The sequence below is a fragment of the Artemia sp. Qi Xiang Cuo genome, chromosome 13, assembly GCF_049724085.1.
Source record: "Artemia sp. Qi Xiang Cuo chromosome 13, ASM4972408v1, whole genome shotgun sequence".
In the NCBI taxonomy this organism is placed as follows: Eukaryota; Metazoa; Arthropoda; class Branchiopoda; order Anostraca; family Artemiidae; genus Artemia; species Artemia sp. Qi Xiang Cuo.
Genome location: NC_142806.1, coordinates 17,448,732 through 17,474,831, shown reverse-complemented (window position 1 = coordinate 17,474,831; position 26,100 = coordinate 17,448,732). Strand labels below are relative to the sequence as shown.

General features: G+C 35.4%; 1 protein-coding gene and 1 long non-coding RNA gene across 4 annotated transcripts in view; one reads left to right on the top strand and one right to left on the bottom strand.

Annotated features, from left to right (window-relative positions):
- LOC148945026 (uncharacterized) overlaps positions 1 to 14,018 on the top strand; it is a 34,271-nt gene extending 20,253 nt beyond the window's left edge. Inside the window, exon 3 of the long non-coding RNA XR_016142680.1 lies at positions 13,698 to 14,018. This is a non-coding gene — a long non-coding RNA (uncharacterized LOC148945026). The remainder of the gene's footprint in view (positions 1 to 13,697) is intronic.
- The window catches only part of LOC148945025 (uncharacterized), a 66,792-nt gene that overhangs the window by 12,231 nt on the left and 28,461 nt on the right, over positions 1 to 26,100 (bottom strand). For 2 of the 3 annotated variants that reach the window (XM_089098571.1, XM_089098572.1), the window contains exons 2-6: positions 20,924 to 21,553; positions 14,289 to 14,390; positions 11,797 to 11,860; positions 9,273 to 9,692; positions 4,284 to 4,454 (exon numbers count right to left, since the gene is read on the bottom strand). In XM_089098571.1, the coding sequence (XP_088954697.1) occupies positions 4,284 to 4,454; positions 9,273 to 9,692; positions 11,797 to 11,860; positions 14,289 to 14,390; positions 20,924 to 21,514 (1,348 nt within the window). In that variant the 5' untranslated portion in view covers positions 21,515 to 21,553. The remainder of the gene's footprint in view (positions 1 to 4,283; positions 4,455 to 9,272; positions 9,693 to 11,796; positions 11,861 to 14,288; positions 14,391 to 20,923; positions 21,554 to 26,100) is intronic. The other variant, XM_089098573.1, reaches the window with a different exon arrangement.

Genomic DNA, 26,100 nt, shown 5'->3' with positions numbered 1-26,100 from the left:
AGGAAAATCCATATATAGAAGCGTGTCGAGTGGCAGGGCACGGTCCCGGTGCTATATATATCTATATATATATATATATATATACATATATATATATATATATATATATATATATATATATATATATATATATATATATATATATGGAACAAGAAACTGAAACAAGCCACATTACAAACAAAATCAGACTTAAAACTGAAGATTAACATAGTAACTAGTGCTGTTACAGAATTGAGATATTTTAGTAAATTACGATTGAGCAAAGAAAGCGTTGAGTAAGAAGGAGGGTTTCTGTTCACAATGAAATTTTTCAGTTCAATTGAAATTGCTGATTTGTCACTCTATTACTTGACACTAAAGAATAAAAAGATGATTATGCCAATTTTAGATTTTCAGAGGGCATAGGCATTGGAACATATTATATTGAATTAATCCCAACAGGTAAAGTGAAGGACATGAAAAAAAGTCTGAGGCAATGATGCACGAAAATGAAGCGCAAGCGAGATCTGCGGCTACAAGGCGCTTGACGGCCAGTATCACAACGAATACATTGAACCGTAAGTAAAATCTGCGATTAGAAGAGAAGCAACAGTGACTATAAAAAAAGGTTACAGAAGAAAACAAATCCCGAAAAATAGATGATTCCTTGATGCATTAACAGGAAGGAAGAATTGACTTCAAGCCACACTTTCTTAACTCAATTTTTATCACTTATTTGAGACCTCATGACTTAAAACAAAAGATTAACGAATATATATATGCTCCCTTTAAACAAGCAACTGTGTATTTATATAAAACATCTCATTGTTAAAATTATATACTTTTTAGTGGTTTTCCCAGGGTAGTTGCATCGAACCCAGCCTGAATCCATGACATTAAAAAGAAGCTTATATTATCTGCAATTATAAGACAAGCGACAGCGAGAATCAGAATATACAATACTGCCGCGTAGCGGCTACGTAGCAGGTTTGTATCTTTCCAATCGACTAAAAACTTCAAGAGTATAAAAGCAGAAAACCCTTTAAAACTTTTCATTAAAAGGAAAGCATATTCGAATAAATTCAGAAGCATAACTGCTTTATATAGGCTCCAATATTGTACCCCCTTCAGACGAGGGTCTAAGGTGGAAATTGTTTTCCCTTATCAGCTAACACATACATGGGTCTAACCCTTAGAGTTCTCATTACGAAACTTTTCTTGTAAATCAGAGTTCTTTCATTTAACAATAAATTCAAAATTAAAACAACTTCAACATACTCTCCCTCCTAAGGCACCTCAGCCAAGACAGACCTAAAAAATAGAAAGAGACCCAATCCCTCACCTGAAAGGTCCCCAAAATCAGAAGTTAGATAAAGAAGTTGCACCTGGTTTTAAATCGCTAGAACCCAATAAAACTTAAGAACTCATGCTCTAACAAACATATAAATCTAATTGGGAGATGCCAACTCTAGCAGAATCCATAAAAAAACCTTTAACTAGAAATTCTTTTAAAGGTACTGAAGGTGCGCAAACTCTAAGAGCGTGTTTCTGTTCATATTATAAACTATCAGAGAGTTAAAGTCAGACTGCAGTGATGGATTATCAGGAATCTGTTAGTTTTTGGAAGTGCAAAGTTGATAGGCAGATTGATCCAAAATTAAAGATATATTACTACACAGGACAGAAGGAATGTGGCCATGTAAATGCAGGAAAGTTAAAGAAGCATAAGACAGACAGTACAAATACTTCAAATGAAGCATGGGTTTCAATGAATTGGTTATTTTCCTGCATAATAATCATTCTTTTTATCACAAAGTTCTCGAAGCTTCTTTATTAAAGAGGGAAAAGTTGACAAAACAGGAATATTCGAAACATCAAACTAAACTAGGCTGTAGAAAAGGATTCAAAGTATTGAAACCGAAAGTATGTTTAGTTTGCTTAAATGTTAAATATTTACATCAATAAGCAGGTATCAGACAAGAGTCAAGAGCTGAACGAAAATAATTCAAGAAAGTTGCGCATGCACACTCAACTGAATACTGTGTCCCAAAACGAAACTAAACATTATGAAAAAATACGGTGTAAATTATGCAAATCAAGAAGTCAAGAAAGTATAGCTTCTTAAAAAAAATAAAAAATGCTAAACACAGATAAAAAGAGATGAGGGACGATGATTTTCGGGATAATTTCGAAACAATTCAATTGTTTACTTGCAGTGGTTTCCCAATGGCTTCACTGCACTCATAGAATTTCCTATAATAAGATCTTTTTCTTCTATAATAATAATTCTATTTATCGTCCTAGCGAAGCAAATTATAAACTCCTCAAGAAGGTTAGAAATGTTGAAGTCGAGATCCATACAAAACGGCTTAGAATAAAAAAACAACATAAATGAATTTCGTAATGATGAAAATATAACAAATGATACATTTTCGGGCAAATATTTGTCATCTGTTTTATTTCCTTAATGAGGATATCCATCAATTTCGCATTAGGATAAGATAAGAGATAAGATATTTATTTCAGAAAATGGCTATCGCAAGCCCAAAAGTACCAAATTTCCAGTCTGGTGTAATAAAATAAAAAAAGACATCAGTCTCAAAGTAAATAAAGTACGGGCTAACCTCTGCCAAAAAGAACAATGAAAGAAAGTAATAGCATTTAAGTAGTCTAACGAAAAACTCAAAATGTAATAAGTTAAAAAAGGCAAAACATAAAGCAAAACCAAAAAAAAAAAAAAAATTGAGCTAAAAATAATGTTAAAAAGGTTTAAAAGTGATTATATAAAAAGGGGAGGGAACGGAAGAGCCAAACGGACACCAGCATGGGTATCACCGAAAGAAAAAAAAAAAAAAAAAAAAAAAAAAAAAAAAAAAAAAAACTAGTGGTTTATTTGATCATAAATGAAGGGGACAAAGGGTTTTTTCATATCTGGAGGTTAGACAACAGATGGGGGACAAGATAGGGATGGGCTCAGAAACAGTACGTGGCAGGCGATGTCTGGATAGGGAGTGTCTTTTGGAGAACATTTTTTCCGTGCAAGGATTTATTATTGCATTTTTTTTGCAAAGCGGAGGCACGGCTTTCCTCTCTTGTGCCCAAGAGTTTTCAGCTTGGCCTTTTTTAGGAGGAGTGAATATGGTACCAAAGCTTCTTTGAAAATTATTCCTAGGGTTCTTTTTTGAATAGATTCAATTTTATCTGATTCATCACGGGAGATGCCAGGATGCCAAACTGGACAAGCATATTCAAGATGCGGGCGGACAAAGGAAGTATAAATCTTTAAAGAATGGGAGGGGGGGATGTTAAATTTATTCAAGAGCTTAAGGAGAGACATGAACGCATTAGCTCTACGGACAATATCTTTCACGTGGATATCCCACTTTAAATTAGAGGAAATTGTAACCACAAGTAATTTAAAGGAAGACACAGAAATATCTGGTGGTATAGGGTCAAGGAAGGCGGGAATAGATTTCAAGAAATTTATCGTAATTATTTTTGATTTAGTGGAATTAACTTTCATATTTAGGTTCTTAGCTTCATCCGAAATGTGGGATAGAATTTCAAGGGGGTCACTTTTAATATTCCTGCGACATACTTCGAGGATCGTCAAGTCATCCACGTATTTTCACCTATGGGGGAAGTCCTTACCAATATCATTAATCATGACTAGAAATAAAAGTGGTCCCAATAAGGTTCCTTGAGGAATTCCACAATATATAGGGAGGGGGTTAGAGAAAATATTTTTGTATTTAACAACTTGGGATCTATTTGAAAGAAACGATATAACAATATTTACTAACAGAGGATCAGGCTTGTCTAAAGTTTCTGTTTTTCATTTGAGGTCTCCAGAATTTCATGCATGCCTTTCTTCATGAAGATCTAAGTTCAATAGACCTCATTCCACAAAAATTTGAAAAAGGTAAATTGAAAAACAAATTTTTTTAGTAAAATTAATGCTCCTTACTATAGAATATATTATATAAAAAGATTATACCAGTTTGTGTTTTTTTCCAAATCATCATCGTGAAATCAGATGATAATAAAGGAATGCAAGTATTGATTTATACAAAATTGTAAATGCTACAGTTTTCAACTTTATTTTCTAGCTATTATAAGACAATCCTCCTTGACCGAATAACCAGTTTAGCATTTAGAACAATGAGATGAGACAAGAGAAAAATTCCATCTTCAGGTTAGTAAAGATTCATAGAATTTTGTCCACTTGTCCGTCCCAGTTTTTTTTTTAAATACTCATAATTGAATATATTTGATTATATATAAAACAAATATTTGAAATATACCTTGAATGTCAAAAGAAGTGGCACCTGATTCTTGCGTGTCAGGTTGAAGTTTAAAAGGTCCTGAAAAGCCAGGGAAATTACCTAAAGGAAAATCTTCGCGTTTAGGAAACAAAAGAAGGTTTGGAGCGCCAAAGACCTCCTCATTGTGACTTGGTAAAGCATCTTCAAAATCTAAAACAAAATATAAATAAAATTGACTTAAAAAAACTCAAAAATAAAGGTTACTAAACAAATTCAACAAGATTTCTTTTCATTATACGTTAGTCATGAGAATTGATAATAATAAACAGTACAATAGCACTGTGAGTTTTCAGGCTCAGTACATTTTTAGTATTTGCTTTTTCGAAGATCACTTCGCATGGAAGTAATTGATAGAACGTTCCTATCACTATGCCTCTGCGTATGAGATACCCAATCACAGCCTTCGAGGCCAGGGCTAAAAGTTATACGAGTTGTCAAATGTTTACAATTCGGTTTTGTTAATTCGAAAAGGACGTGTGTTTTATCCTCGGTCTTAAAAAAGGCTATGGAGGCAACAGTTTTGAAAAATAAAGAAAATAATAAAGGAACAGTATATGCGTAAAGATTGACAGCAGGGTGTATAAGCAATATTTCAGCAACGACATATGGTGTTAAATTGAAACTTTCAGGTATACAGCTAATTCCACGGCTACTTCTATTAAACTGAATCAAAAGATTTTAGGTTCATCCAGATCATATAAAGGGGGCCCAGCGTAATATCCGCAGCAAAGCTAAAGGTATTGCGTAGGAATGCAGCAATGTCATCTCAACAATGGTTTACAGCATTAGGGTGAAACTTTCAGGGCTGTAACAACTACTACTGCTTCTAAAACTGAGCAAAATCAAAATAAGTTGATTTAGCTTCTTAGAATGGCATAGATGCAATATCTCAGGAGCAGAATACATAATTAATTTGAAACTTTAAGGAAAAACTGAGGGACATATGAAACGAAATCAAAAGATAGTATTCGAAATAAGGTTGCCAAAAAGGTGTAAATCCAATATTCTAGGAAAAGCTGGGGGTATTACGCTGGAACTTTCATGCCATGTTATAATAAAAAGATAGAACGTTATTCCAAGTTCGTCAATTGTTTATATGTAATTCCACTGTAAATGTGTTATTATTTATTCGGAAATGATTTTTAATTGATTTCCTAAAATTCCCAAAAATTATAAAGGATTTCGGGATTGCTATCTTGGAAACTAGAAAAACTATGAGAATATAACTTTCAGCAATAGATATGAAACCTATGATACATCCAGTGACAATGTTTTGAACCACTACTAACGCATACTAAGTTCCACGGTTGGTTCAAGTTAGATAGAATTTGATAAATCATACTAATCTTTTGGCATGGGCTAATGACAGTTTTGTGTCTCAAATAATAGCCTAAGGTTCTCCAAGGGAGGTATTTTAGCTTTTTTACCTCATCCCTGTTTTAATGTCAGTTAAGGGACATTTTACTATCAAAGAAATTAATCGGGTTAGAATAATGTACCTCCCAGGAATAGATACCAAGCTTCAATGATCACCTATCTAATTGATGAAGATGTAATGTGATGAAGATAGCTGGCAGGTGCTAATGGTTGGGACATGGCTTGTTAGATTACTAATAAGCTTCTTAAGATTATTAGCATATTAAGCTTGTTAGGATCTGTTGTATTTGAATATTTTTGTTGGATTCACATATGAATACATTTTTTTAAAGAAATAAATATATCACTGAACAGCTAAATTCTACGCTATGTATTAATATGTTAACTGTCTACATTCTTCGACATTTTAATCTTCAATTTTTTATACATTGACTTACCTACAGGAGAATATTTTTAGGAAGAGCTAATTGCTGTTCCTATGATTATTTCATAGTAAACTGAAGACTGGCAGGATCAATACAGGATACTAGGGTATATAGGAGTACTGTTATTGATGTTAAAAGTAAAGAGCACCATCTGGTAGTGTCAAGGGTTAATTTAAAGCTCAAATTTCAGAAGGGTAACTACCTCCCGGGAAGTTATAATGTTGGTAAACTCAAAGATGAGAATTTGAGAGAAACTTTCCAGGAACAGTTGAATACTAAACTTAAGATTTTAAAATTTAATAATGTGGATGATGGTTGGAATAATTTTGGAAAAATAATTTGTCAAGTTGCTGAAGGTGTCGCAGGGAAGAAAGCTAGGACTGCTGCTAAGAATATTAGTGAAAAAACTATGTTTAATAAAAAGGAGAAAGGACTTGTACAAGAATTATCGGAGTGATAGATCATATGAAAACAAAAGGAATGTAAAGAAAGTGGAGAAAGCATTAAAATATGAACTAAGGAGGTGCGAAGTGGAGGCCATGGATAAAATTGCCGAGGATCTGGAAGATGCAGCTAGACGGCATAATAGTAAAATATTGTACTGGCATGTCAATAAATTGAGAGGGAGTAGTCAATCCAGACTTGGCCTAGTTAAAGATAGAAATGGGGCCACAATTAGTGATAAGGAAAGAATTAAAGAGAGTTGGGCAGAACATTTTGAGAATTTGCTAAACCGATATAGAGTTGCAGGAAAAGATATAGAGGAAAATGAAAAAGTTAATAATACCTTGGATGTGAGGGAAAATTTGTTTTGTGAGGAAGAACTAACGATAGTAATAAAAGGATTAAAAAATAATAAGGCTCAAGATGCTGATAGGGTAGTAAATGAGTTTCTTAAATATGGTGGCTCTGAGGTTAGAAATAAGTTACTGAAGATTGTGAATATGATTTTTGAAAAAGGGGAAGCACCAAATGATTTTAGGAAAACCTTAATTAAACCACTATATAAGAAAGGTGATAAGAGTGATTGTGGTAATTATCAAGGCATTAGTCTGGTCTCTGTAGGTAGCAAATTATTTAGTATTATGATACTTTTTAGACTGAGAGATAACGTAGACAAAGTTTTAACAGAAGAACAGTACGGTTTTAGAAGAGATACAGAATGCGTCGACCAAATTTTCACTCTTAGGTTAATAATTGAGAGGTACCTGAGTTGTCAAACACCTTTGGTCCTTAGTTTTATAGATTATGAGCAAGCGTTCGATTCTGTTGACAGAAGAGCTTTAGCAAAGGTTTTATTCTTGTATGGGATACCAGGCAAATACAGTAAAGTGATAGTGCTAAGTAAGAGAATAACACTACTGCGGTTAAAGTAGGAAATGAGGTTAGCAGCTGGTTTTGTATTAAATCAGGAGTTAAGCAGGGTTGTGTTCTATCTCCCTTTATATGGATTATTTTGATGGATTTTGTATTAAGGAGCACAGGAAAGGCAATGGGAGACCACGGAATCAAATGGGGAGGAAAGTCTCCTGGACTTAGATTATGCTGATGATTTAAGCATCCTAGAGGAAAGTGTGAGAATAATGAATATACTATCAGAGGTCTCGCAAGTTCAAGGGGATAGAATGGGTTTGAAAGTTAATGTTAATAAGACTATGTTACTATGGCTAGGAATAAATCAAGATGAAAAGGTGACGTTGGGTAATGACAAGATTGATCAAGTGGGCAGCTTCACTTACCTTGGTAGTATTATTAGTAAAGATGGTGGGAGCAGTGAAGATGTTAAAAGTAGAATAGCCAAGGCTCAGGGTGTTTTTCACAATTAAAAAAAGCTTGTAATAGTACGAAGATAAGTCTGCAGAATATTAGAAGCTACAGTGATGACAGTAGTAAAAATTGGCTCTGAAGCATGGGCACTTCGAAAAGCTAATACAGATTTGCTAGATGTTTTCCAGAGAAATTGCTTAAGGATTGTTCTGGGTACCTGGATGACCTGACCGTATTTCAAACAATAGGCTGTACGAAAAATGTGGTTCAATACCGATCTCTAGGGCTATAATGAAAGAAAAATTGAGATGGCTAGGGCATGTACTGCAGATGAAGGTTGACAGATTGCCGAAGATTGTTCGTTTCGACCAACCGACATCATAAAGAAAGATTTAAAGGAAATTGTAACTTCGTGGGAGGGTGTAAAAGGGAGGCTTTGAATAGATTGGGATGGAGGAGGAGCGTGCGTAGCTGTGTTGGCCTCAGGCAGCTTGGTGCTGCGGTGAGTTGTTAGTAGTAGTAGTAGTAATAGGCTATGTGTTTTGTTGTATTTACCCAATTAGTTGACTATTGGAAAATTCTATTAATTCTTTTTTTTTCTTTGATTTAAAACATTAATTTTCTTACTTAATATCGACATGTTCTCACTACTCTATATCTGTTCAATAGAAGAGTTGTACAGCCCCAATGTGACTCAATCGAAGCACGTAAAATGGGCGGGATAAGTTTTTGGTTGCATTCAGTGAAAAAAAAAAAAAAAATCAATTTTGTTGCATTTTTCACTCCACGATTCAGCGTGGCAATTCAGGAGATAATTCATAAGATGTAGATAATTTCGGAGACCACCCTGCCTTTCCATGACGATAAATAAAAGTTCAAATAGAAATAAAATCCTTTTAATAGACAGTGTTTCACAAACAGTGATAGAAATTCAAAAAAAAATACCAGATATTTACTAGTTTTAGTAAAACTAGTCAGTTCAATTTTACAACTGATGACGGTCACTGCATATGTGACCGAAATATCTGGTATTTTTTGTGAATTTCTATCACTGTTTGTGAAACACTGTCTATTAAAAGGATTTTATCCCTATTTGAACTTTTATTTAACTCACAAGATCAAACTATCTAAATAGTTTAATAACAATACAAATAATTACTGTTTTTTAGGAGTGAATAGACTTACGATACAATGGGGGAAGAAAAATGCTTAAATTTTGATGTCCTTGGTGCCCTTATCATAATTTTCTCCGCCATGAAAATTTCCAACATGGTGCTCTTGCTATATACATTTAGAGTGGACGCAAGAAATCATTACCATTTTTCATTATGTTTTAGGTACGTCAAAGGGGTTTTTGAAGATAATATAAAAAAAAAAATTGAGATGTCAGAAAACTCACTTCCATTCTCGAGGATATTTGATCGAAACTCAGAAGGTTTGAAATTACGATTAAGCTGTTCAGATACACCAGGAACTCCAGGAAGCTGTTTAGATACACCAAGAACTCCAGGAAGCTGTTCAGATACACCAGGAACTCCAGGAAGCTGTTCAGATACACCAGGAACTCCAGGAAGCTGTTCAGATACACCAGAAACTCCAGGAAGCTGTTCAGATACACCAGGAACTCCAGTAAGCTGTTCCGATACACCAGGAATTCCAGGAAGCTGTTCAGATACACCAGGAACTCCAGTAAGCTGTTCAGATACACCAGGAACTCCAGGAAGCTGTTCAGATACACCAGGAGAAACCACCAAAGAAACATCTTCATGTTTGGGGGATAAAATCTCTTCACTAATGCCTGGGAATGTTTCTTCAACTTCTAAAAATAATTGAAAACAAATCAACATTAAAACCCTCACAAAAGTAACCCTTCTGATATTACAGATAAAAAAGAACAAAAAATAACCATTACATGGTGCTTCAAAAAAAAGAAAGCTTAATAGTAAAAAAAAAAAAAATCAAATAACATTTAGACATTTAATTATATTTAATGTAATTGTAATGATGATGTAATTATAAATTAAACAAGTAACTTTCTAGTGTAATATGTCAGAAAAACATCTAAAAACACTTTCTTGATTCTCAAGACCGTGAAACTAGTGGTGGAACTCAGCCAGATCTAGACAAATGTGTTTTAACAAATGCGTTTATCTTAATAACTTCTCGTTGGCTTAGTTAAAACTAATGATTTTCATAAATTTTGAACAAGCTCCAAATCATGAACTTTTGCAAAAAATGATATATAAATCTCGTTTGTGAGAGTTTGGCTTGTAATGGTGTTAGAAGATTTTTAGAATTTGGTTTGTAGTTGCCTTTCCCTGACTTATGTGTAGCGACGCTTTACTCACTGTCAGTTTCCCGTAATAAACCTCAGTCTCCCTGCCTTGAATGGTACTGGCCTAATATAACACACCTCACCCTTTGGCCTAAATCTCGTCCGGCTCCCTGCAGAAGTATGTCATTTTTTGATAATTCAATTTAATGGAATAGCAAAAGGGATGATTTTCGTAGGACCCATTCCAGTAGGATTCTGGTCCAGTCTGTTATTGTGGTACCCATTAGGCTATATATATATATATATATATATATATATATATATATATATATATATATATATATATATATATATATATATATGGATATATAAGTCATATCGAAAATTTAACAGACAAATTCAGACGCTTCAAACTGGACTTACAGGAGTTTCAGAAAATCATATCCCAGGGTTAGGAAACACGAAACTAGGGGATATAGAATTTAATTAATCAGGCAGAAAAGAAAGGGTGAATAGGCCTGGAGTAGGGGCTTATTTTAAATAAGGATGCTGCTAAGTCATATTCACGTAGGGAAGCTCATATTAATAGAAGCCTAGTTTTTCATTTTATGGCTAATAAGTTTAAGGTATCAGTCATAATAGTACGCCCCTGTAAATCGAACTAATGGAGATAGTGACTTAAAGGAATTTTCCCAACCACTGCAAGAACAAACAGACAGGAACGAAGGTAAAAATATGGCAATTTTATTAGGATATTTTACCACACAGGTTCGTAAAAATACTAATAGGGATAGATGATATCCTAGCATGGATAAACTTGTAGGAAAAAGAAAACAGTAATGAGGACACACTGCTGCAATTTGTATTTAAAGAATTTATTTCTTTAAAGCTATAATTGGCAAAATGGCAGGGCCTTATGACCCTGAAACAGGCACATATAAGGATATGAATTACCATCGAGGTATTAACACTTTTGCTACTGCAACATAATAGTTTTGTATTCTAGTAGCTCTGTTTATGATAAATTCTAAGACAGATTATTGTCATTAGTGATTCATTAAGCAATACTTTCTACATTAAGTTTAGACTACATTAAGAATTCTGCAATAATGAATTTAGGAGAGGGAGCAATGACCATTAGTTGGAGTTATGTATTAGACCTGTCAATAATTGATAAAGTAGACTATCGATTATAAAGTGATTTATCACTTATAAAGTGCATTATTCTGATTTTTTCTCAATAAAAATATCCCTTTTAAGCCGCATAGGGCATATTATTATTATAATTATTAAAAATTATAATCTTTAAATCATAATGCTTAATGCACCTGCCTTGCGCTGCATAGTACATTACATTAATATTGAAAATGTGAAAACTTTTTGTTTGATAAATTGATTCCTTTGGAAACCTTCAGTATTCCTACGGGCACAAAGTGAAAGAAGGTTTAAGCAAAAGATCTTTTTCAGTAAAATGTGTTTAATTAAAAGATCAGGGTTAATAAAAGGATTTATTGGGTTTAAGCCAAAATTGTTACTCTTACTTTTTATATTCTACACATTAAACCAAAATAAATTAACAAAAAAAACGGAAGAACAAATAGTACATATTGCTTTCCTTTACTCTTTAATCAAAAAATAAAAGACTAACCTGAAAAATTTAAGCTTGTGTTTGGCATTGTCTCTCTCTTTCCCAAAATCCAATTCCCAATGAACTTAAAAAAAGAAAAATTACACACGGAAATGTGGACAAATCTTTAGAGTTAGGATACACTTGAATGTCAATGACGTAACCGCATATCTCTTAGTAATGTCGATCCTGTTATTATTAAATAAAAAAACAAGTTTTTTTTTAACTGAAAGTAAGGAGCGACATTAACACTTAAAACGAACGGAAATTATTCAGTATATGAGAGGGGCTGTCCCCTCCTCAGCCCTCGCTCTTTACGCTAAAGTTTTTTATTGTTAAAAAAAAAAAATAGAGTTGCGAGAAAGTCAAACTTTAGCGTAAAGAGCGAGGCGCTTTTCCCCTTTTTTCGAAAATAAGCCAAATTTTCTCAGGCGCGTAACTTTTGATGGGTAAGATTAAACTTGATGAAACTTATATATTTGAAATCACAATTAAAATATGATTCTTTTGATGTATCTATTGGTATCAAAATTCCGTATTTTAGACTTTCGGTTACCATTGAGCCGGGTCGCTCCTTACTTACAGTTCGTTACCACGAACTGTTTGATTGATATCAATTCAATTGCTAATATGAAAAAAATATATAAAAAATCACATCCCTAAAACTACCAAGTTATAACATAGAGCTGGAATGGGCAAATGCATCCACAAAAGAACAAAAAAAAAGTTTTCCTTTCACCTCAGAAGCGGTTTTATCAAATGTGTTATTACATTTCATCAGATAAACTTATTCATTCATTCACAGGAAGGGGTTAATGGATATCCTATCAATTTTGCATAAATATGCATGCTTTTGAGGCTGTTTACCCCCTTTTTTGAAAAGCGCTTTAAGGGGTCCAGTATATGCACAATTTCACTTTACGTTAAATAGAGTAAAAGAAGATACCAATGACAAGTATGTCAATCCCATTCAGGATTCTAATATACATGCTCAAGCATAGAAATTAAACATTTTTTGAGGCAAGACTATAATAGTTATTTTAACGCATAACCAATTTTAGAGGCTTCAGGCTTTTTTCAAGATATCCTTAAAGTTGGCCTCAAAATAACAGTTTAATATTCAGACTGATTTAGATAATAATTATTGTACATGAATGAACCTGAAAAGAAAAGTTTTTTTTTTAACTTGCCAGTTTTTTTAAATGCGTTTTCTAACTTTTTTTTTTACTATGTGCCATGAGTCATTGCTATGGGCCATAAGCCATTACAATAATGCAACTATGATTAAATATCACACAGTAAAAAACTTTTTTTTTGGCTGGGTATAGTAAATAATAAACCGCAGTAGCTACCAACTTCATCATAAAGTTTTGGTGTAACATCATTTATGGTTTTAATCAGCAATTATGATGTTATTTATCTTCTTATATATGAAGATGCAATTTTTGTGACAAAAAACTTATTTTATTTTAAATACTATGTTTTGGTACATACAAAAAACCCTAGATAAAGCAATTTAAATTTAAGTGAGCCATAAAACAGCACTCTATGATGTTCTAGAACCCTGCCAGTAGTGAAGAAGGAAAATAAAAAAGATGAAAGAGTACATATCAATAATACCCATTCAAAAAAGGGATTGTCCTTGTTGTTCAATCCAAGGGACTGTGGGTTTTCAGCCATTGCAATTACTACGGCGTACTTTTTGTTTTAATCTAATGCCATGTTTAGGGCATTTTAGGCTGATGTTTGAATTTCCTTTAAATTGTTTTCAAAGCCAGATATTATTATTAAGATTGATTTAGACAATAATTACCATTCCTGAATCAGCTAAAAATGGCAAATGTTTCTAAGTTGTCAGTTTCCTTTAGAAAAGCGTTTATTAATCTTACCTTGTTTATGGGCTGTTGTTTTTTCTCTTCTAGGTTACAGATAGTGACTTGGTCAAAGGTAGTGATTGGTAGTGAAAAACGTAGTCAAAGTGATCAGACTTGAGAGCCTGATTAGAGTAAAGCCAAGACAGACAGTCTCTTTGAGACGCAGAGCTGACATAACTTTTTGAGAGTTGTACAAGTATGATTATTTTCAATTCTTCTCAATATATTTGACAAACTGGACCTTGTTTTAGTCTCACGCTTGAATTGAATCAACAGCCCCTATTTGTGATTTAAACAGAAGATTTATTCTTAGTAATCATAAAAAGATAAGGTCATCCTTAACTATTCTTATTGCTGATCTAAAGATAGAAAGAGAACTACGAGTTAGCAGGGAGGTCGTTTGGGGGGGGGGGGAGTTGCCCCCTCAATAACGTAGAGAAAAAAATATTATATATCCCCTCCCCCTTGACTATATAGATATGGACTCCTCTTGCTTGCCCCCCCCCCCTCCATTTAAATGCTGGAGATTCGCCCCTGCCAGTTAGGCAAATACAGAAAGACCTGTTTCAAATAAAAAGTTATGATCAATCATGTACTTTGAAAAAAGTTAAAAAGAAATAAACAAAACCAAATGCTTACTTTTTCACTACCATAATGAAAATGTTCTGTATCATCTCCTAATTGACTAGAACTATTGTTCCCCCCTTTATGACTACCTACAACAAATTCATCTTTGACTTGCTGAAAAAAAAAAATCCAAATAAAAAATGTTATCAAAGGATTAATAACATTTAAAATTTACACATAAACATAACATAATAAAATTAAGCATTTTATGTAGGCTACTGAAAGATGATTGTCAAACATTATGAGAAAGTAGAGGTCTCTTACTATAGACTTTATATCATCCTGTTCAGCAGAATACAGACACATTTTGATAGCAGTTTTTGTCACAAAATATACTATGTGAATATCCTTTTCGAATTAACTACTGTGGAAGAAGATAGTTATTGCAGAGAAATACTTGATGTGACTGTCTATGCCAAAGCAAATTTGTCAGGACACATCTGCCATTAAAAAATAAATAGACAGTTTAGCCAAATCCTTATCTTAGCATGTTAAAGGTGTGAAATTAAAAAGCTTTTAAAAATGCAAAAAAAGTACAAAAAAAGTTGCACATGGTCGGGAGCCTTTTTTAAACAATACAAGTTAAGGCCCTGTTTCAATCTTAAATAGGCCGGAGGAAACAGTGACTTGAAAATGCAGTTTCCTTGGAATTTTATCCTATGTGGTAAAGATATATTAATGTAGATTTCTAACAGAACTGGAAAAAGGCCCCACCTGTGACCTATAGCATACAGTAAATTCTAAACTGAAAACAGCATCTAAAGGAGTTAACATTGCAAACTTATCAATGTTTGCCTAATTGAAAAATCAGGAGCCTACAAAGGGGGCATTTTTCTTTATCTTAGATTTGTTTTGAACAAGTGTTCTGGATTTGTTTGTTTTCCTCAAAAAGTTTAAACAGATCATGTATAAAGATATTTGACAATGCCTATTTCCAGCAGACATCAGTTTATCTTGTAATGAAAAAACATTGAAAGACTTTCGTTCACTTAAAAATAATGTATGAGGACCCTAACCTCACATTTTACACCTCAAATCATTTCTCAAAATATAAATGATCAGTATATTTAAATCAGTGGTCAAAGGACTTTGATTTCAATAATATTGAATTTTCTATCACTGTCTTGTAGGAGAGAAAAAAAAATGCAGTTTTTGGCAAAATCAGGGAGCACTACGATAGCCTGTTCAACTTTACTACAACTTACTAACAACTCACCACAGCACCAAGCCACCTGAGGCCAACACAACTACGCACGCTCCTCCTCCACTCCAATCTACTCAAAGCCTCCCTCTTTACACCCTCCGAGGAAGTTCCCATTTCTTTTAAATCTTTCTTTATGATATTATCCTACCCCACACCAGGACGACCTACTTTTCGCTTAGCCCTAGACGGTCGGCCGAAAAGGACAATCTTCGGAAATATATCATTCTTCATCCACAGAACGTGCCCTAGCCATCTCAACCTTTCTTTCATTAGAGCCCTAGAAAGCGGGATTGAACCAAATTTTTCGTAAGGGCTACCGTTTGAAATACGATCAGTCAGCCGGGTACCCAAAAATCCGTAAGCAATTTCTCTGGAAAACATCTAGCAAATCTTCATCCGCTTTTCGGAGTACCCATGCTTCAGAGCTATATTTGACCACTGTAGTGTGCAAGATTTACTGGTAAGTTTTAAAACTTACTCTTACCGAATAAGTTACTGGTAACTTTGGTAAGTTACCGAATAAGTGGTAGGTTTCAAGTACTCATGAATTTAAAAGAAAATATTATCTCTTCTCTGACAGATTGATAAGAAAAAACATTATTTTTGCATCATTTTATTTGTTTATTTCCTACTTCGTTTACACGGGGGAAATCTTTTAAAAAATTACACTTTAGGCTTCAGATAACTCTTTATAAGAGATAATAAGAGATAAGCTAGAGCTGCTGCAGCTGCTCCTCCTCCTCGTCATCTGGTGCATCTTCAAACGCTATCTCTAGCATGTCATCTTCCACCACACCATCCCCACTACCACGTGGCAGTGAACTATTGATAAAAAGCCATGATTGCAGCGTGAACATCCCTTCCAGCCTTTCACACCGATTTCCAGGCATTTTTGAAGCTGTTCGGCGATGCTCATTTTTTTTTCGCTATTGAGTGACTGATGGACCATTAGAATTTTGTTCGCTGTTAGATGTTTGATGCAGTTTCTATAGTGAGTCTGTACTATTCCATAACCTGACCAAAGTCTGTCGCAGGAGGCTAAGGTAACACAAATTGTTGGAATTTTTTCAGCCACTCCCGTAAGCACCAACTTCGCAAAAAAAAAGCCCACCAAAAAACTGCTGATTCGATAGCTTTTGCAGTCTAAAGTACAATGATTTGGAAAATGGGCCACTTTTGGAGATGTAACTAAAGAGTTCTGTGCTCAAGACCCAAACAAAGTCAGCTTCAGATCTTTCGTTAAATGAATCACCATCCTTCCGAAAACTGTAGGAAAATTTTGCAAGCTCATTGATTCGACTTCATGCATCCATAAACTCATACTGTGACAGTGAGTTTACACCAGAAAGCGGATAAAGTAGAGTAGCTGCAGCCAGGATCATATGCAAATATCCTCCTATTTTGTAGGTACTTGTGGATTTTCCTTTCCTCGGTCTTTGAGACTGGCAAAATGGTACAGTCTCCTGAAATGCTGCTGTAGTACATTGAAGCACGGGATGACAAACGAAGCAAGAGTTTCCTCTCCTTCAAAGAAGTGGCAGCCAATTAAAAATGGCTTCAAGAATTTCAGACAGGCTGTTAATTGACCCAGTTTCATATATTCAAAAAGCAATTATTTGATATCCTGAATACCCTCGTTTATATTACACATTCTATCGATTGACATAGACCGTAAAGGTTCCACGACTCTTTCATGAATCATACAGATCGGTAGATAGATCCCCAGCGAGTTTTGATAGGTGGTTCTGGGCTGATAGTTTTGCCAAGAAGTGCAATCTGATTTTCGTTAAGGACAATTTGAGCCATGTGATGAGACCTGACAAATGTGTGACCTTAAAGGTATTATTTCGTTTTTGATACCTTAATTCACCTTTTTGAAACCTTCCTTTTTGATATCTTAATCGCATAGCCTTTATAGAAGAAAAACTTACGTAATGAAAACAACAAAAAGAAAACTTTTCTAGGCTACCTTGCACCAAGCAGAATAAAAGCTGGTAACAATAGAAGTTTAACAAATCAAAAATCAAATGTGCGTTTTTTTACCCAATACTAACGAATGCAACAAATCATGAAAAGTATTTGATAAACATATGCAGTGATGAACGGATAGAGAACATACAAAAAAAAAGAGTCAAAAGTCAAAGATAAAAAGTCAAAGCATTGGCAAAAGCCAGCACAAGAATGCATTTGAAAACCAAGATTTCAAAGAAAAGATTCAACTTGATTTTGTGGAAACCTCCTTATAACGACACTTCATCCAGAAATAATTAAGAATCCAGTGGGATGATGGGAAATATTTATGTTTAGGCACTAGTTGCTGCTGTGTCAGCATCACAATGCTAGATTAGAAGAGATTGGACGGGAATATTCTGTACTAATAGGCCTTACTACCCTCATTATAGCCGGATATATAATTCACTGATTATTTATTCTACAGTTAAAGATTGCCAGTCAAAAAATTCGAGTCAAAAATAAAAAACTCACTAAATTAAATTGACCTCTGCTATGAACGTCTTATTTATTCAGACTGACTGACTCACCGCGTACCCCCTTCTCAATTATTAACCTAAGAGTGAAAATTTGGTCGACACATCCTCTACCTTTTCTAAAACCACACTGTTCTTCTCTTAAAACTTTGTCTACAGCATCTCTCAGTCTATAAAGTATCATATTACTAAGTAATTTGCTAACTATAGAGACCAGGCTAATGTCTCGATAATTACCACAATCGCTCTTATCACCTTTCTTATACAGTGGTTTAATTCAGGTTTTCCTAAAATCATTTGGTGCTTCCCCTTTTTCAAAAATCATATTCACAATCTTCAGTAACTTATTTCTAACCTCAGAGCCACCATATTTAAGAAACTCATTTACTACCCTATCAGCATCTTGAGCCTTATTATTTTTTAATCCTTTTATTACTATCGTTAGTTCTTCCTCACGAAACAAATCTTTCTTCACATCCAAGGTATCACTAACTTTTTCATTTTCCTCTATATCTTTACCTGCAACTCTATCTTGGTTTAGCACATTCTCAAAATGTTCTGCCCATCTCTAACTATTTCCATATCACTAATTGTGGCCCTTAACTGGGACAATTCTGTATTGACTACTCCCTCTCAATTTACTAACATGCCAGTACAATATTTTACTATTATGCCATATACTTGCATCTTCCAGATCCTCGGCAATTTTATCCATGGCCTCCGATTCACACCTCCTTAGTTCATATTTAAATGATTTCTCCACTCTCTTTACATTCCTTTTGTTTTCATATGATTTATCACTCAGAGAATTCTTGCACAAGCCCCTTGCCTTCTCTATCAAAATAAAACTTTTTCACTAATCTTCTTAGCTGCAGTCCTATTTTTCTTCCCTAAGATACCATTTGCAAATTCACAAATTGTTTTTCTAAAATTATTCCAACCATCTTCCACGATGTCAAATATTAAGCTCTCAGGTTTAGTATTCAACTGTTCCTAGAATGTTTCCCTCAAATTCTCACTCCTGATGTCTACCAACATCACATCTTCCCGGAAGGTAGTTACCCTTCCGATATTTCAGCTTTAAGTTAACACTAGACACTACTAGATGGTGATTTTTACTTTTAACGTCAATAATGGCACTCCTATATACCCTAGTACCTTGTTTTGATCCTGCCAGTATTTGGTTTACTATAACATAATCAATAAGGTTTGCTGTCTTACCATCACGTAAATACCATGTCAACTTATGGGCCTTTATAAGACCAAACACCGTGTTGGTCATAACTAGATTGTTATACCTATAAATTGCAAAAGTCTGTAGCCATTATTGTTTTCTTTCCTACACCAAATTTACCAAGGCTCTGGTACCATCTATCCCTATTTCTACCAACCTGGGCATTAAAATGTCCTAGTAAAACACCCTATTTCTACCTCGGACCGTGTCTATTTGCTCCGATAAATGTAAGTAAAATTCATCTGACTCACTAGTATCTCCGTCAGTCGGTTCTACATATACTACTATAACTGATACCCTGAATTTTTTAGTCTCAAAAACAGCAATTAGTATTCTATTATTAATACCTTCCCAACCTAAACAAGACTTAGCAGCTTCCTTATTCATCATGAGTCCTACTCTCTGTCTATGTACCCCATCCTTCTTTCCTGAGTAAACCAATTCTATATCAACTAATTTCATGCTTCCTACCCCTGGGATATGAGTTTCTGAAACTCCTATTAAGTCCAATTCGAATCGTCTGAATTTGTCGGTCAAAATGTCGATACGATAGCCATTTTTTAACGTCATAACATTCCAAGTTCCAATTTTCATGTTCTTTCAATCATTGAAATTATTTTGGCCTCAGGAAAATCAATAATCCCGAATACCAGTACAGGACGGGGATCAACATTTCTTCTCAAGTCTAGACTGAAGCGCTTAGAACCAGAAAGCGAGAAGTCCCTGGGACCTCCAGTAGAATGCAGGCTTTTGTGCAATCCTGGGCCCATCTTGGTCCGAACATGGTTTTCAGCAGTTGGCGATGCTCTTCTATCAACAAGAGTCGAAATCCTGCACAGAGAGTCTCAAGCCTAATAGCTCCGACTCATTATATATTCATGCCTAAAAGTATTATGCTACTACGGGGAGGCAGCCCATATTAGATAAATTAGCTAGGAAGAGGTTTTTCAGCCCGAAAACTTCCGCCAAAACAGACCAAGTCCAGAAAAATTATCCATTAATCAGAATCCCGTGCGAACGCTGTGTTGTTTACTAGGCTATAATTTTCTCGAGGGGCGCCACTCCTCACGTGGGAATAGAGTTGACCGCTAAGTCACTAGTCTTGCTGGTACCCCTAAAGAGTCAAGGCAGCCCTTTGTAGAGGCCGTTGTCCATAGATCTGGATCTTACGCCCTGCCGCTGTTGTTCTCCTATAGAGGATTCTCCCACAATGGTGTTCTGTGTCTACATGCAATTTAACCTATTACTGAGAGAAGGTTTGTTACTCAAGGGACGTGTGGACACCCCGATAGGCCCTTTTGAGTGTATATTTGAGGGGCCTTCTTCCTCCTCCACCTGTATTTATGGCCCTGGGCGAGGATGCCCCAGTTTCTATTCTGGTCCCCCCCTTGGTCCTTGCCTCCTATGGAAGCACCCTACATATCTGCAGGGCGTTCCCCTATCGCCATCTAGGGACACGCTAAGTGGCCGGGGGGAGGCCCCTAAGGAGCAGTAGATTCATAAAGCATTTTTTTAAACCAGAATATGGGAAAAACGACAATTCAGATCTATTTCGGGTGGAAATGCAGTTTCAAGTGTCTAGGTATTACACAATTATCATGTTACCTTTTGACTTCAACCTAGGGTAGTACTTTCCTGAAATTGAAATAAAATTAAATACATAGCCACTCATTGGTCACTTGATTTTGAATAAAGTAAACTTTAAAAAAAAACTACATATTACCATTGAGTTACATGCAGCAACATCAGTTTTATGGCCAGAGGATCTAGTTTCAGCAGGATAGTTTATCAGCTTATCATTTGAGGTATTTGCTACAGGAGGTTCTAGATTACTGGAAGAATCTTTAGCCAAGGAGTTGTTTTCAGAGCTTCGATCAACTCTGTTTCTCTTTGCAGCAGGTAGAGTCATCTGAGTATTTTGAGAAAGATAGCTAAGTTTTTGTTTCTGGTTAACTGTCTCATCAGGATAAGCAAGACCTTTAACTTTAAGCATTTCAGCCACTTTTATTAATGAACTAGTTTGAGCTTCTGGAAGAGTCACTTCACCTGCATACATAAATTTAACCAAAGATAGCAAATCATTAAATTCCACATCCTTTAAAATAATAACAGGATGGGGGTGCGAGATCCCTAAAAGCAGGGTTTCAAAGTAGGAACTACAACATGAGAGAACAAGTCTATGACATTTGATGCTTTGACTGTCACATGATAGGGTGACATCTGTGAAATTTTCACTGTTTAACAGAGATAAAAAAGCTCCATGAAAGACATCCAGGTAGTTGTTCCACTTTAAACAAAATTCTTTGTGCTCCATTCAGGATTAGTGACTAAATCCTGGAATGACCCAAACTTACTGAAATAGATTGAAACATATAAACAAGCATTCCAAATCACAGGCATTATAGGTACTAAAGTTGAAAATTAAGAAAGTACACTACAAGTAGAAATTAAAAAGCAACTCAATGCATACATTTGTTGATCAAAGCTTTAACACTTTAATTCAATTTATAGATATACCTAGCTAGATAATAATTCTATCTTTATGAATGTTGAACAATATACTTTCATAACTTGCAAGAATTCTTAAATCCACATTGCCCAATTTAGTTTTTGTTTACTCCACACAAGACTCTTAGATTTAACCTGCTAGCTATAGACTCATACCCGGTCATTGCAATGTGATGACAAACCATATTTCCAAGACCTTTCAACTAAATTACATTTTAGCTATCGTAGTGAAATTCCGAAACAAAACCAATTAGTTTTTTTTTCACCAAACTTTAGTGGAAAAGCTTTATAATTACATTTAGAATCATATAATTAATCAGAGAGGAAGGTTGTCTGTTAAATAGCTGACACACAGAATTGCTAAAGGACCCTATTTTCTCATACGTTCAATGCAGACACATTCTGTGAGATTTAGAAGCATAAGTTTTTTCAGTCTTGAATTAAACGCTGGGCTGTCGCCATTTGTGGTCAAAAATGGTTGGCTAGATTTTTACAACCTCAACAAATTAACACATGGTTATTTTTATAATCATTTATGTGCATATGTGGATAGATATAAGATCAGATTATTATTCTTCAACAGGTAAGGATGTGCTTAAAACTAATTACCTTACCTTAATTCGCACTTCGGAGCGAAATAAGATCCAATGTTGGATCTGTTCGGCTCCATTGTTGAGATGGTAGTTAAGACACTTTACACAAAATATAAAAGAACAGGATTGTGACTGTTTTTATGGCCCAGTGCCACGCCTTTCAACTAAGAGTGTGCTAGGATAGATGCAATTTCAGCCCACTTGGTAACAGTGACCACAGATAAGTATGATCTAGGGGACCATTCTTCTGTATTTTAGAGTAGACACCACCGCACAACGTCAATTTCTGATAACGCATGCGAGTTGGTTGGGTAAGACAAGCAGCATCAGCATCCTAGTACAACTGTTTTTTTTATATACATATATATTAATCACTATTTATGAGAAAAAGATGATGGGCAGCTCCAGTTGTATCTTGAAGGTTTGGATTCCCATTCTTTGTCGAATCTCCTTTTAAAAACTTCAGTCGATGTTGAAGACACTGTCCCCTCACTTAAGCAATTCCATTCATTGATGACCCTTTGGCTAAAAAAGTCTTGTCTAATTCAACAGTTAACTCTGGGCTTATGAAGCTTCTTGGAGTGACCTCATGTTTGTATTTCGTTGGGTGATTGGGTAAAGAGCTTATTTTGGGGTAGGTTGAAAAATTTATACGTAAGTAGCACATCACTTCACTCGCATCGGAAGGTCAAAGATGGAAGTTTTAGGTTAGATAGCCTTTCACTATATGGTTTCTAACCAAATCCAGAGATGCACTTGGTGGCCCTCCTTTGAACACCTTCAATCAACTGTATGTGACCTTTGTAAAAAGGACCAGCAAGGCAGGTTCCAAAGTCAAGAACTGGTCTCAAAATTGCCCTCAAGAAGATTCTATGTGATCGATAATAAGTGTTCTTTTAGTAAGTCCAAGGCTAGAATTTGCTTGGAAACTGTTTGTACAGAGTTTTTATGATAGTCCCGATGTCGCGCCGAAAAATGGGCAGCGCACGGCCGAAAAAGAAAACGGTGGCGCACCACCGAGCTTGCATCAGCGCGCTGACGCCGCCACTGATTCTTACGGTGGCGGCGTCGCTAATACGCCACCAATTTTTTTTGCTCTCTTTTTTTCTTATCGATATCGACCTCCGGGCTTCAACCGTCACCCCGGCTAATCTGTTTCTTAAAGATAAAAACGGTCATCTTGAGCTCGCCATGTACATCGGTTCGTAGGAAGAAGAAGAAGAAATTTTCTTTGAAACAAAAATTCTATTCACTTTTTCTTTTTGATTTTTCGGATAAAAAGAGGTAGGTAAACGAGCATTACCCAATTCAGAATGTTATCTGGAAACGAGCTGGAGCTAGTATAGAAATATATCTATATCTATAGAAATGAATTAAATTTTTTTTTGCACAGTGAGCAGAGCACACTTAAGTTGGAGTAGTTTTAAACTTTGACTTGAAACTTCATAACTCGGCCACTTCTTTCAGAAAAGAATTTTGGAGGCTTATTCAGTGTTGATAAGAAAAGAGGGTAAAAGTGCAGTTTAGTTCTCCCTGTAGTGTAGGGCGCAAAGGCTCTACGGTAAAGGTGCAGATTAGTTCTCCCTGATAAAAACAGCTTATTTCAGCAGACACAAAGAAGAAGCCCATTTGTAGCATTCTGTGAGACCTCAAGGTCCAATACTAGTATGGATACAGATGCAAAATATGTTCTTGGCAGAGATCTTACTTTGCTGTGTGTATAGGATAATCTTCCCTTCAATATTGTAAAAGGAATAGGCTTTTCACAGTTTTGTGCAAAGCATGACATTGTTGCAGGTGCAGAAGTCATGCCAAGTGAACGAAACATTGCCATTTCCTGCTTGCAGGACATATATGATTCAACGTTCACAACAGTGAAAAAGATCATTGGCAACAAGGCAGAGTTTAGAAGTGGAGCTATGGCTATGGATCTGGACGGATAACCACCGTCATCTTAGCTATCAGTGTCACAGACTCATGTACATCACTCCAAAGTTAGAGATGAAGAAAATAACTCTTTCAACAAACTGTTTTGGTGATGAACAAAATACAGCTGACAATATTAGAAAAGAATATCGTGCCTGTGTTAAGCTTTTTGACATTGGAGGGAGGGACATAACTGTGGTGCGTGATCGAGCTGCAAATGTAGCAAGAGGCTGTACAATTTTGGATGTGAAGTCAAGAGATTATGTTGCACATGAGCTTCACAATCTGATCACATTTGATGGAGTGTCAAAAGTCACAGGTTTGTGATTTGGTGAAAAAGGCTAGACTTTTTGTCAAAGCCTTGACTTACAGAGGGTCTGATTTATGAAGCAAATTCGAAAACAGAAATCCGAAGCTTTTTTTGCGATTGAAGAACTGATCAAGCTTGATCAGGTTTTACATGCAGACTCAAGGCTGCCTATTGATCATGTGGCCGAAGAGATACACTGCAGTGGAAGAAATGACCATTACAGGATGCTCAAAAGAGATCTTCCCATGTGGTGGAACGCCAAATATACAATACTAGAAAGTATCTTAAACCATAAACCTGCTGTATTGACTCTCCATTGTCAAATTGGCAAACCTTACTTAGTTTGGACGAAGGTGATTTCGAGCTTCCTGTGCAAGCTACTTTCTGCTTTTCTTACTACAGTGCAAGCAATTGAAGGTGAGACCTTTCCGACACTGAACGTTGCTTTGTCATATAGAGGAATGTTAAAGGCACAGGTGGAAAAAAGGGGGGGGGGTGAAACTTCCCCAATAGTAAAGCTCAAGCAAAACTTGAGGGCCAGGTTTGATCAGCGTTTTCCTCAAGACGATTTGATGGTGTCAGCAGTGCTATTGGATTTTGAGACCTTTAGACTAAAGGAAATTGATGAACACCTTGAATTGTCTCAGAACCGACGAGATTTCCTCTTTGACATGATAAAAGAACTGTGACAGAAAATGAGCTCAAAAAATTTGTTAAAGAGATTGGTGGTGGGAAAAATGTGGGTGCTGCTGGTTCTAGCACCGCTAATGCACAAGAGACAGAAAATGAGAACTTGAGTGATGTGGAAATTTTGAGCGATAATGAGGCACAATCAGAACCAATTGCGAAAAGGCTCTATTCATCTGCTGGCACTGAGAAACTGCCCATAAAAAAATTACTCTAACAGATGAATGGTCAGGTTGCTCATTCAATTGCAGAACAGGAAGAGATCAGCCTGATGATCCGGCGTCAGGTTGATCTTTATTTCTCGTTGGCTGCTGAAGCCAACCGGTTGAATTTATTTGAAAATAAAAACACATTAACCTTCTGGAAAAAATACAAACATCAGATCCCGCGGGTGGCAGTTTACGCTTGTCAAGTTCTGGCAGTACCAGTTAAAAGTGCACCAGCTGAACGGCTTTTTAGCACGACAGGACTGATATTGACTGCAAAGAGATCAATGCTAGCTCCAAGTAGAGTGAACAAACTCATTTTTGTCCATGACAACAATAAACTTGTTCAGAGTGTGTTTTTTTGCTGTTGTTATTTGTTGTTGTTTTTTTCACTTCCTTTTCGTATGTAATTGAGAAACAGAAGATGTTTGAACTTCAAACTTTGAAAGTTATACATACATTAGCCCAAATCATTAACAAGACAAAATGACTAAACACGAGATTTTATAGGAACAATGCGATGCTAAAGATAAACACAACATAGGTTTCCCTGGGTCTAGTGGCTAAAAAGAAGAATTCTACTTGGTCTGATTGACGGTGAACATAAACACTTTCCGTGCGGCCCAACAAATATCTGTTTTGTCATATTGTTCTTGTATGTTTTTCGCCA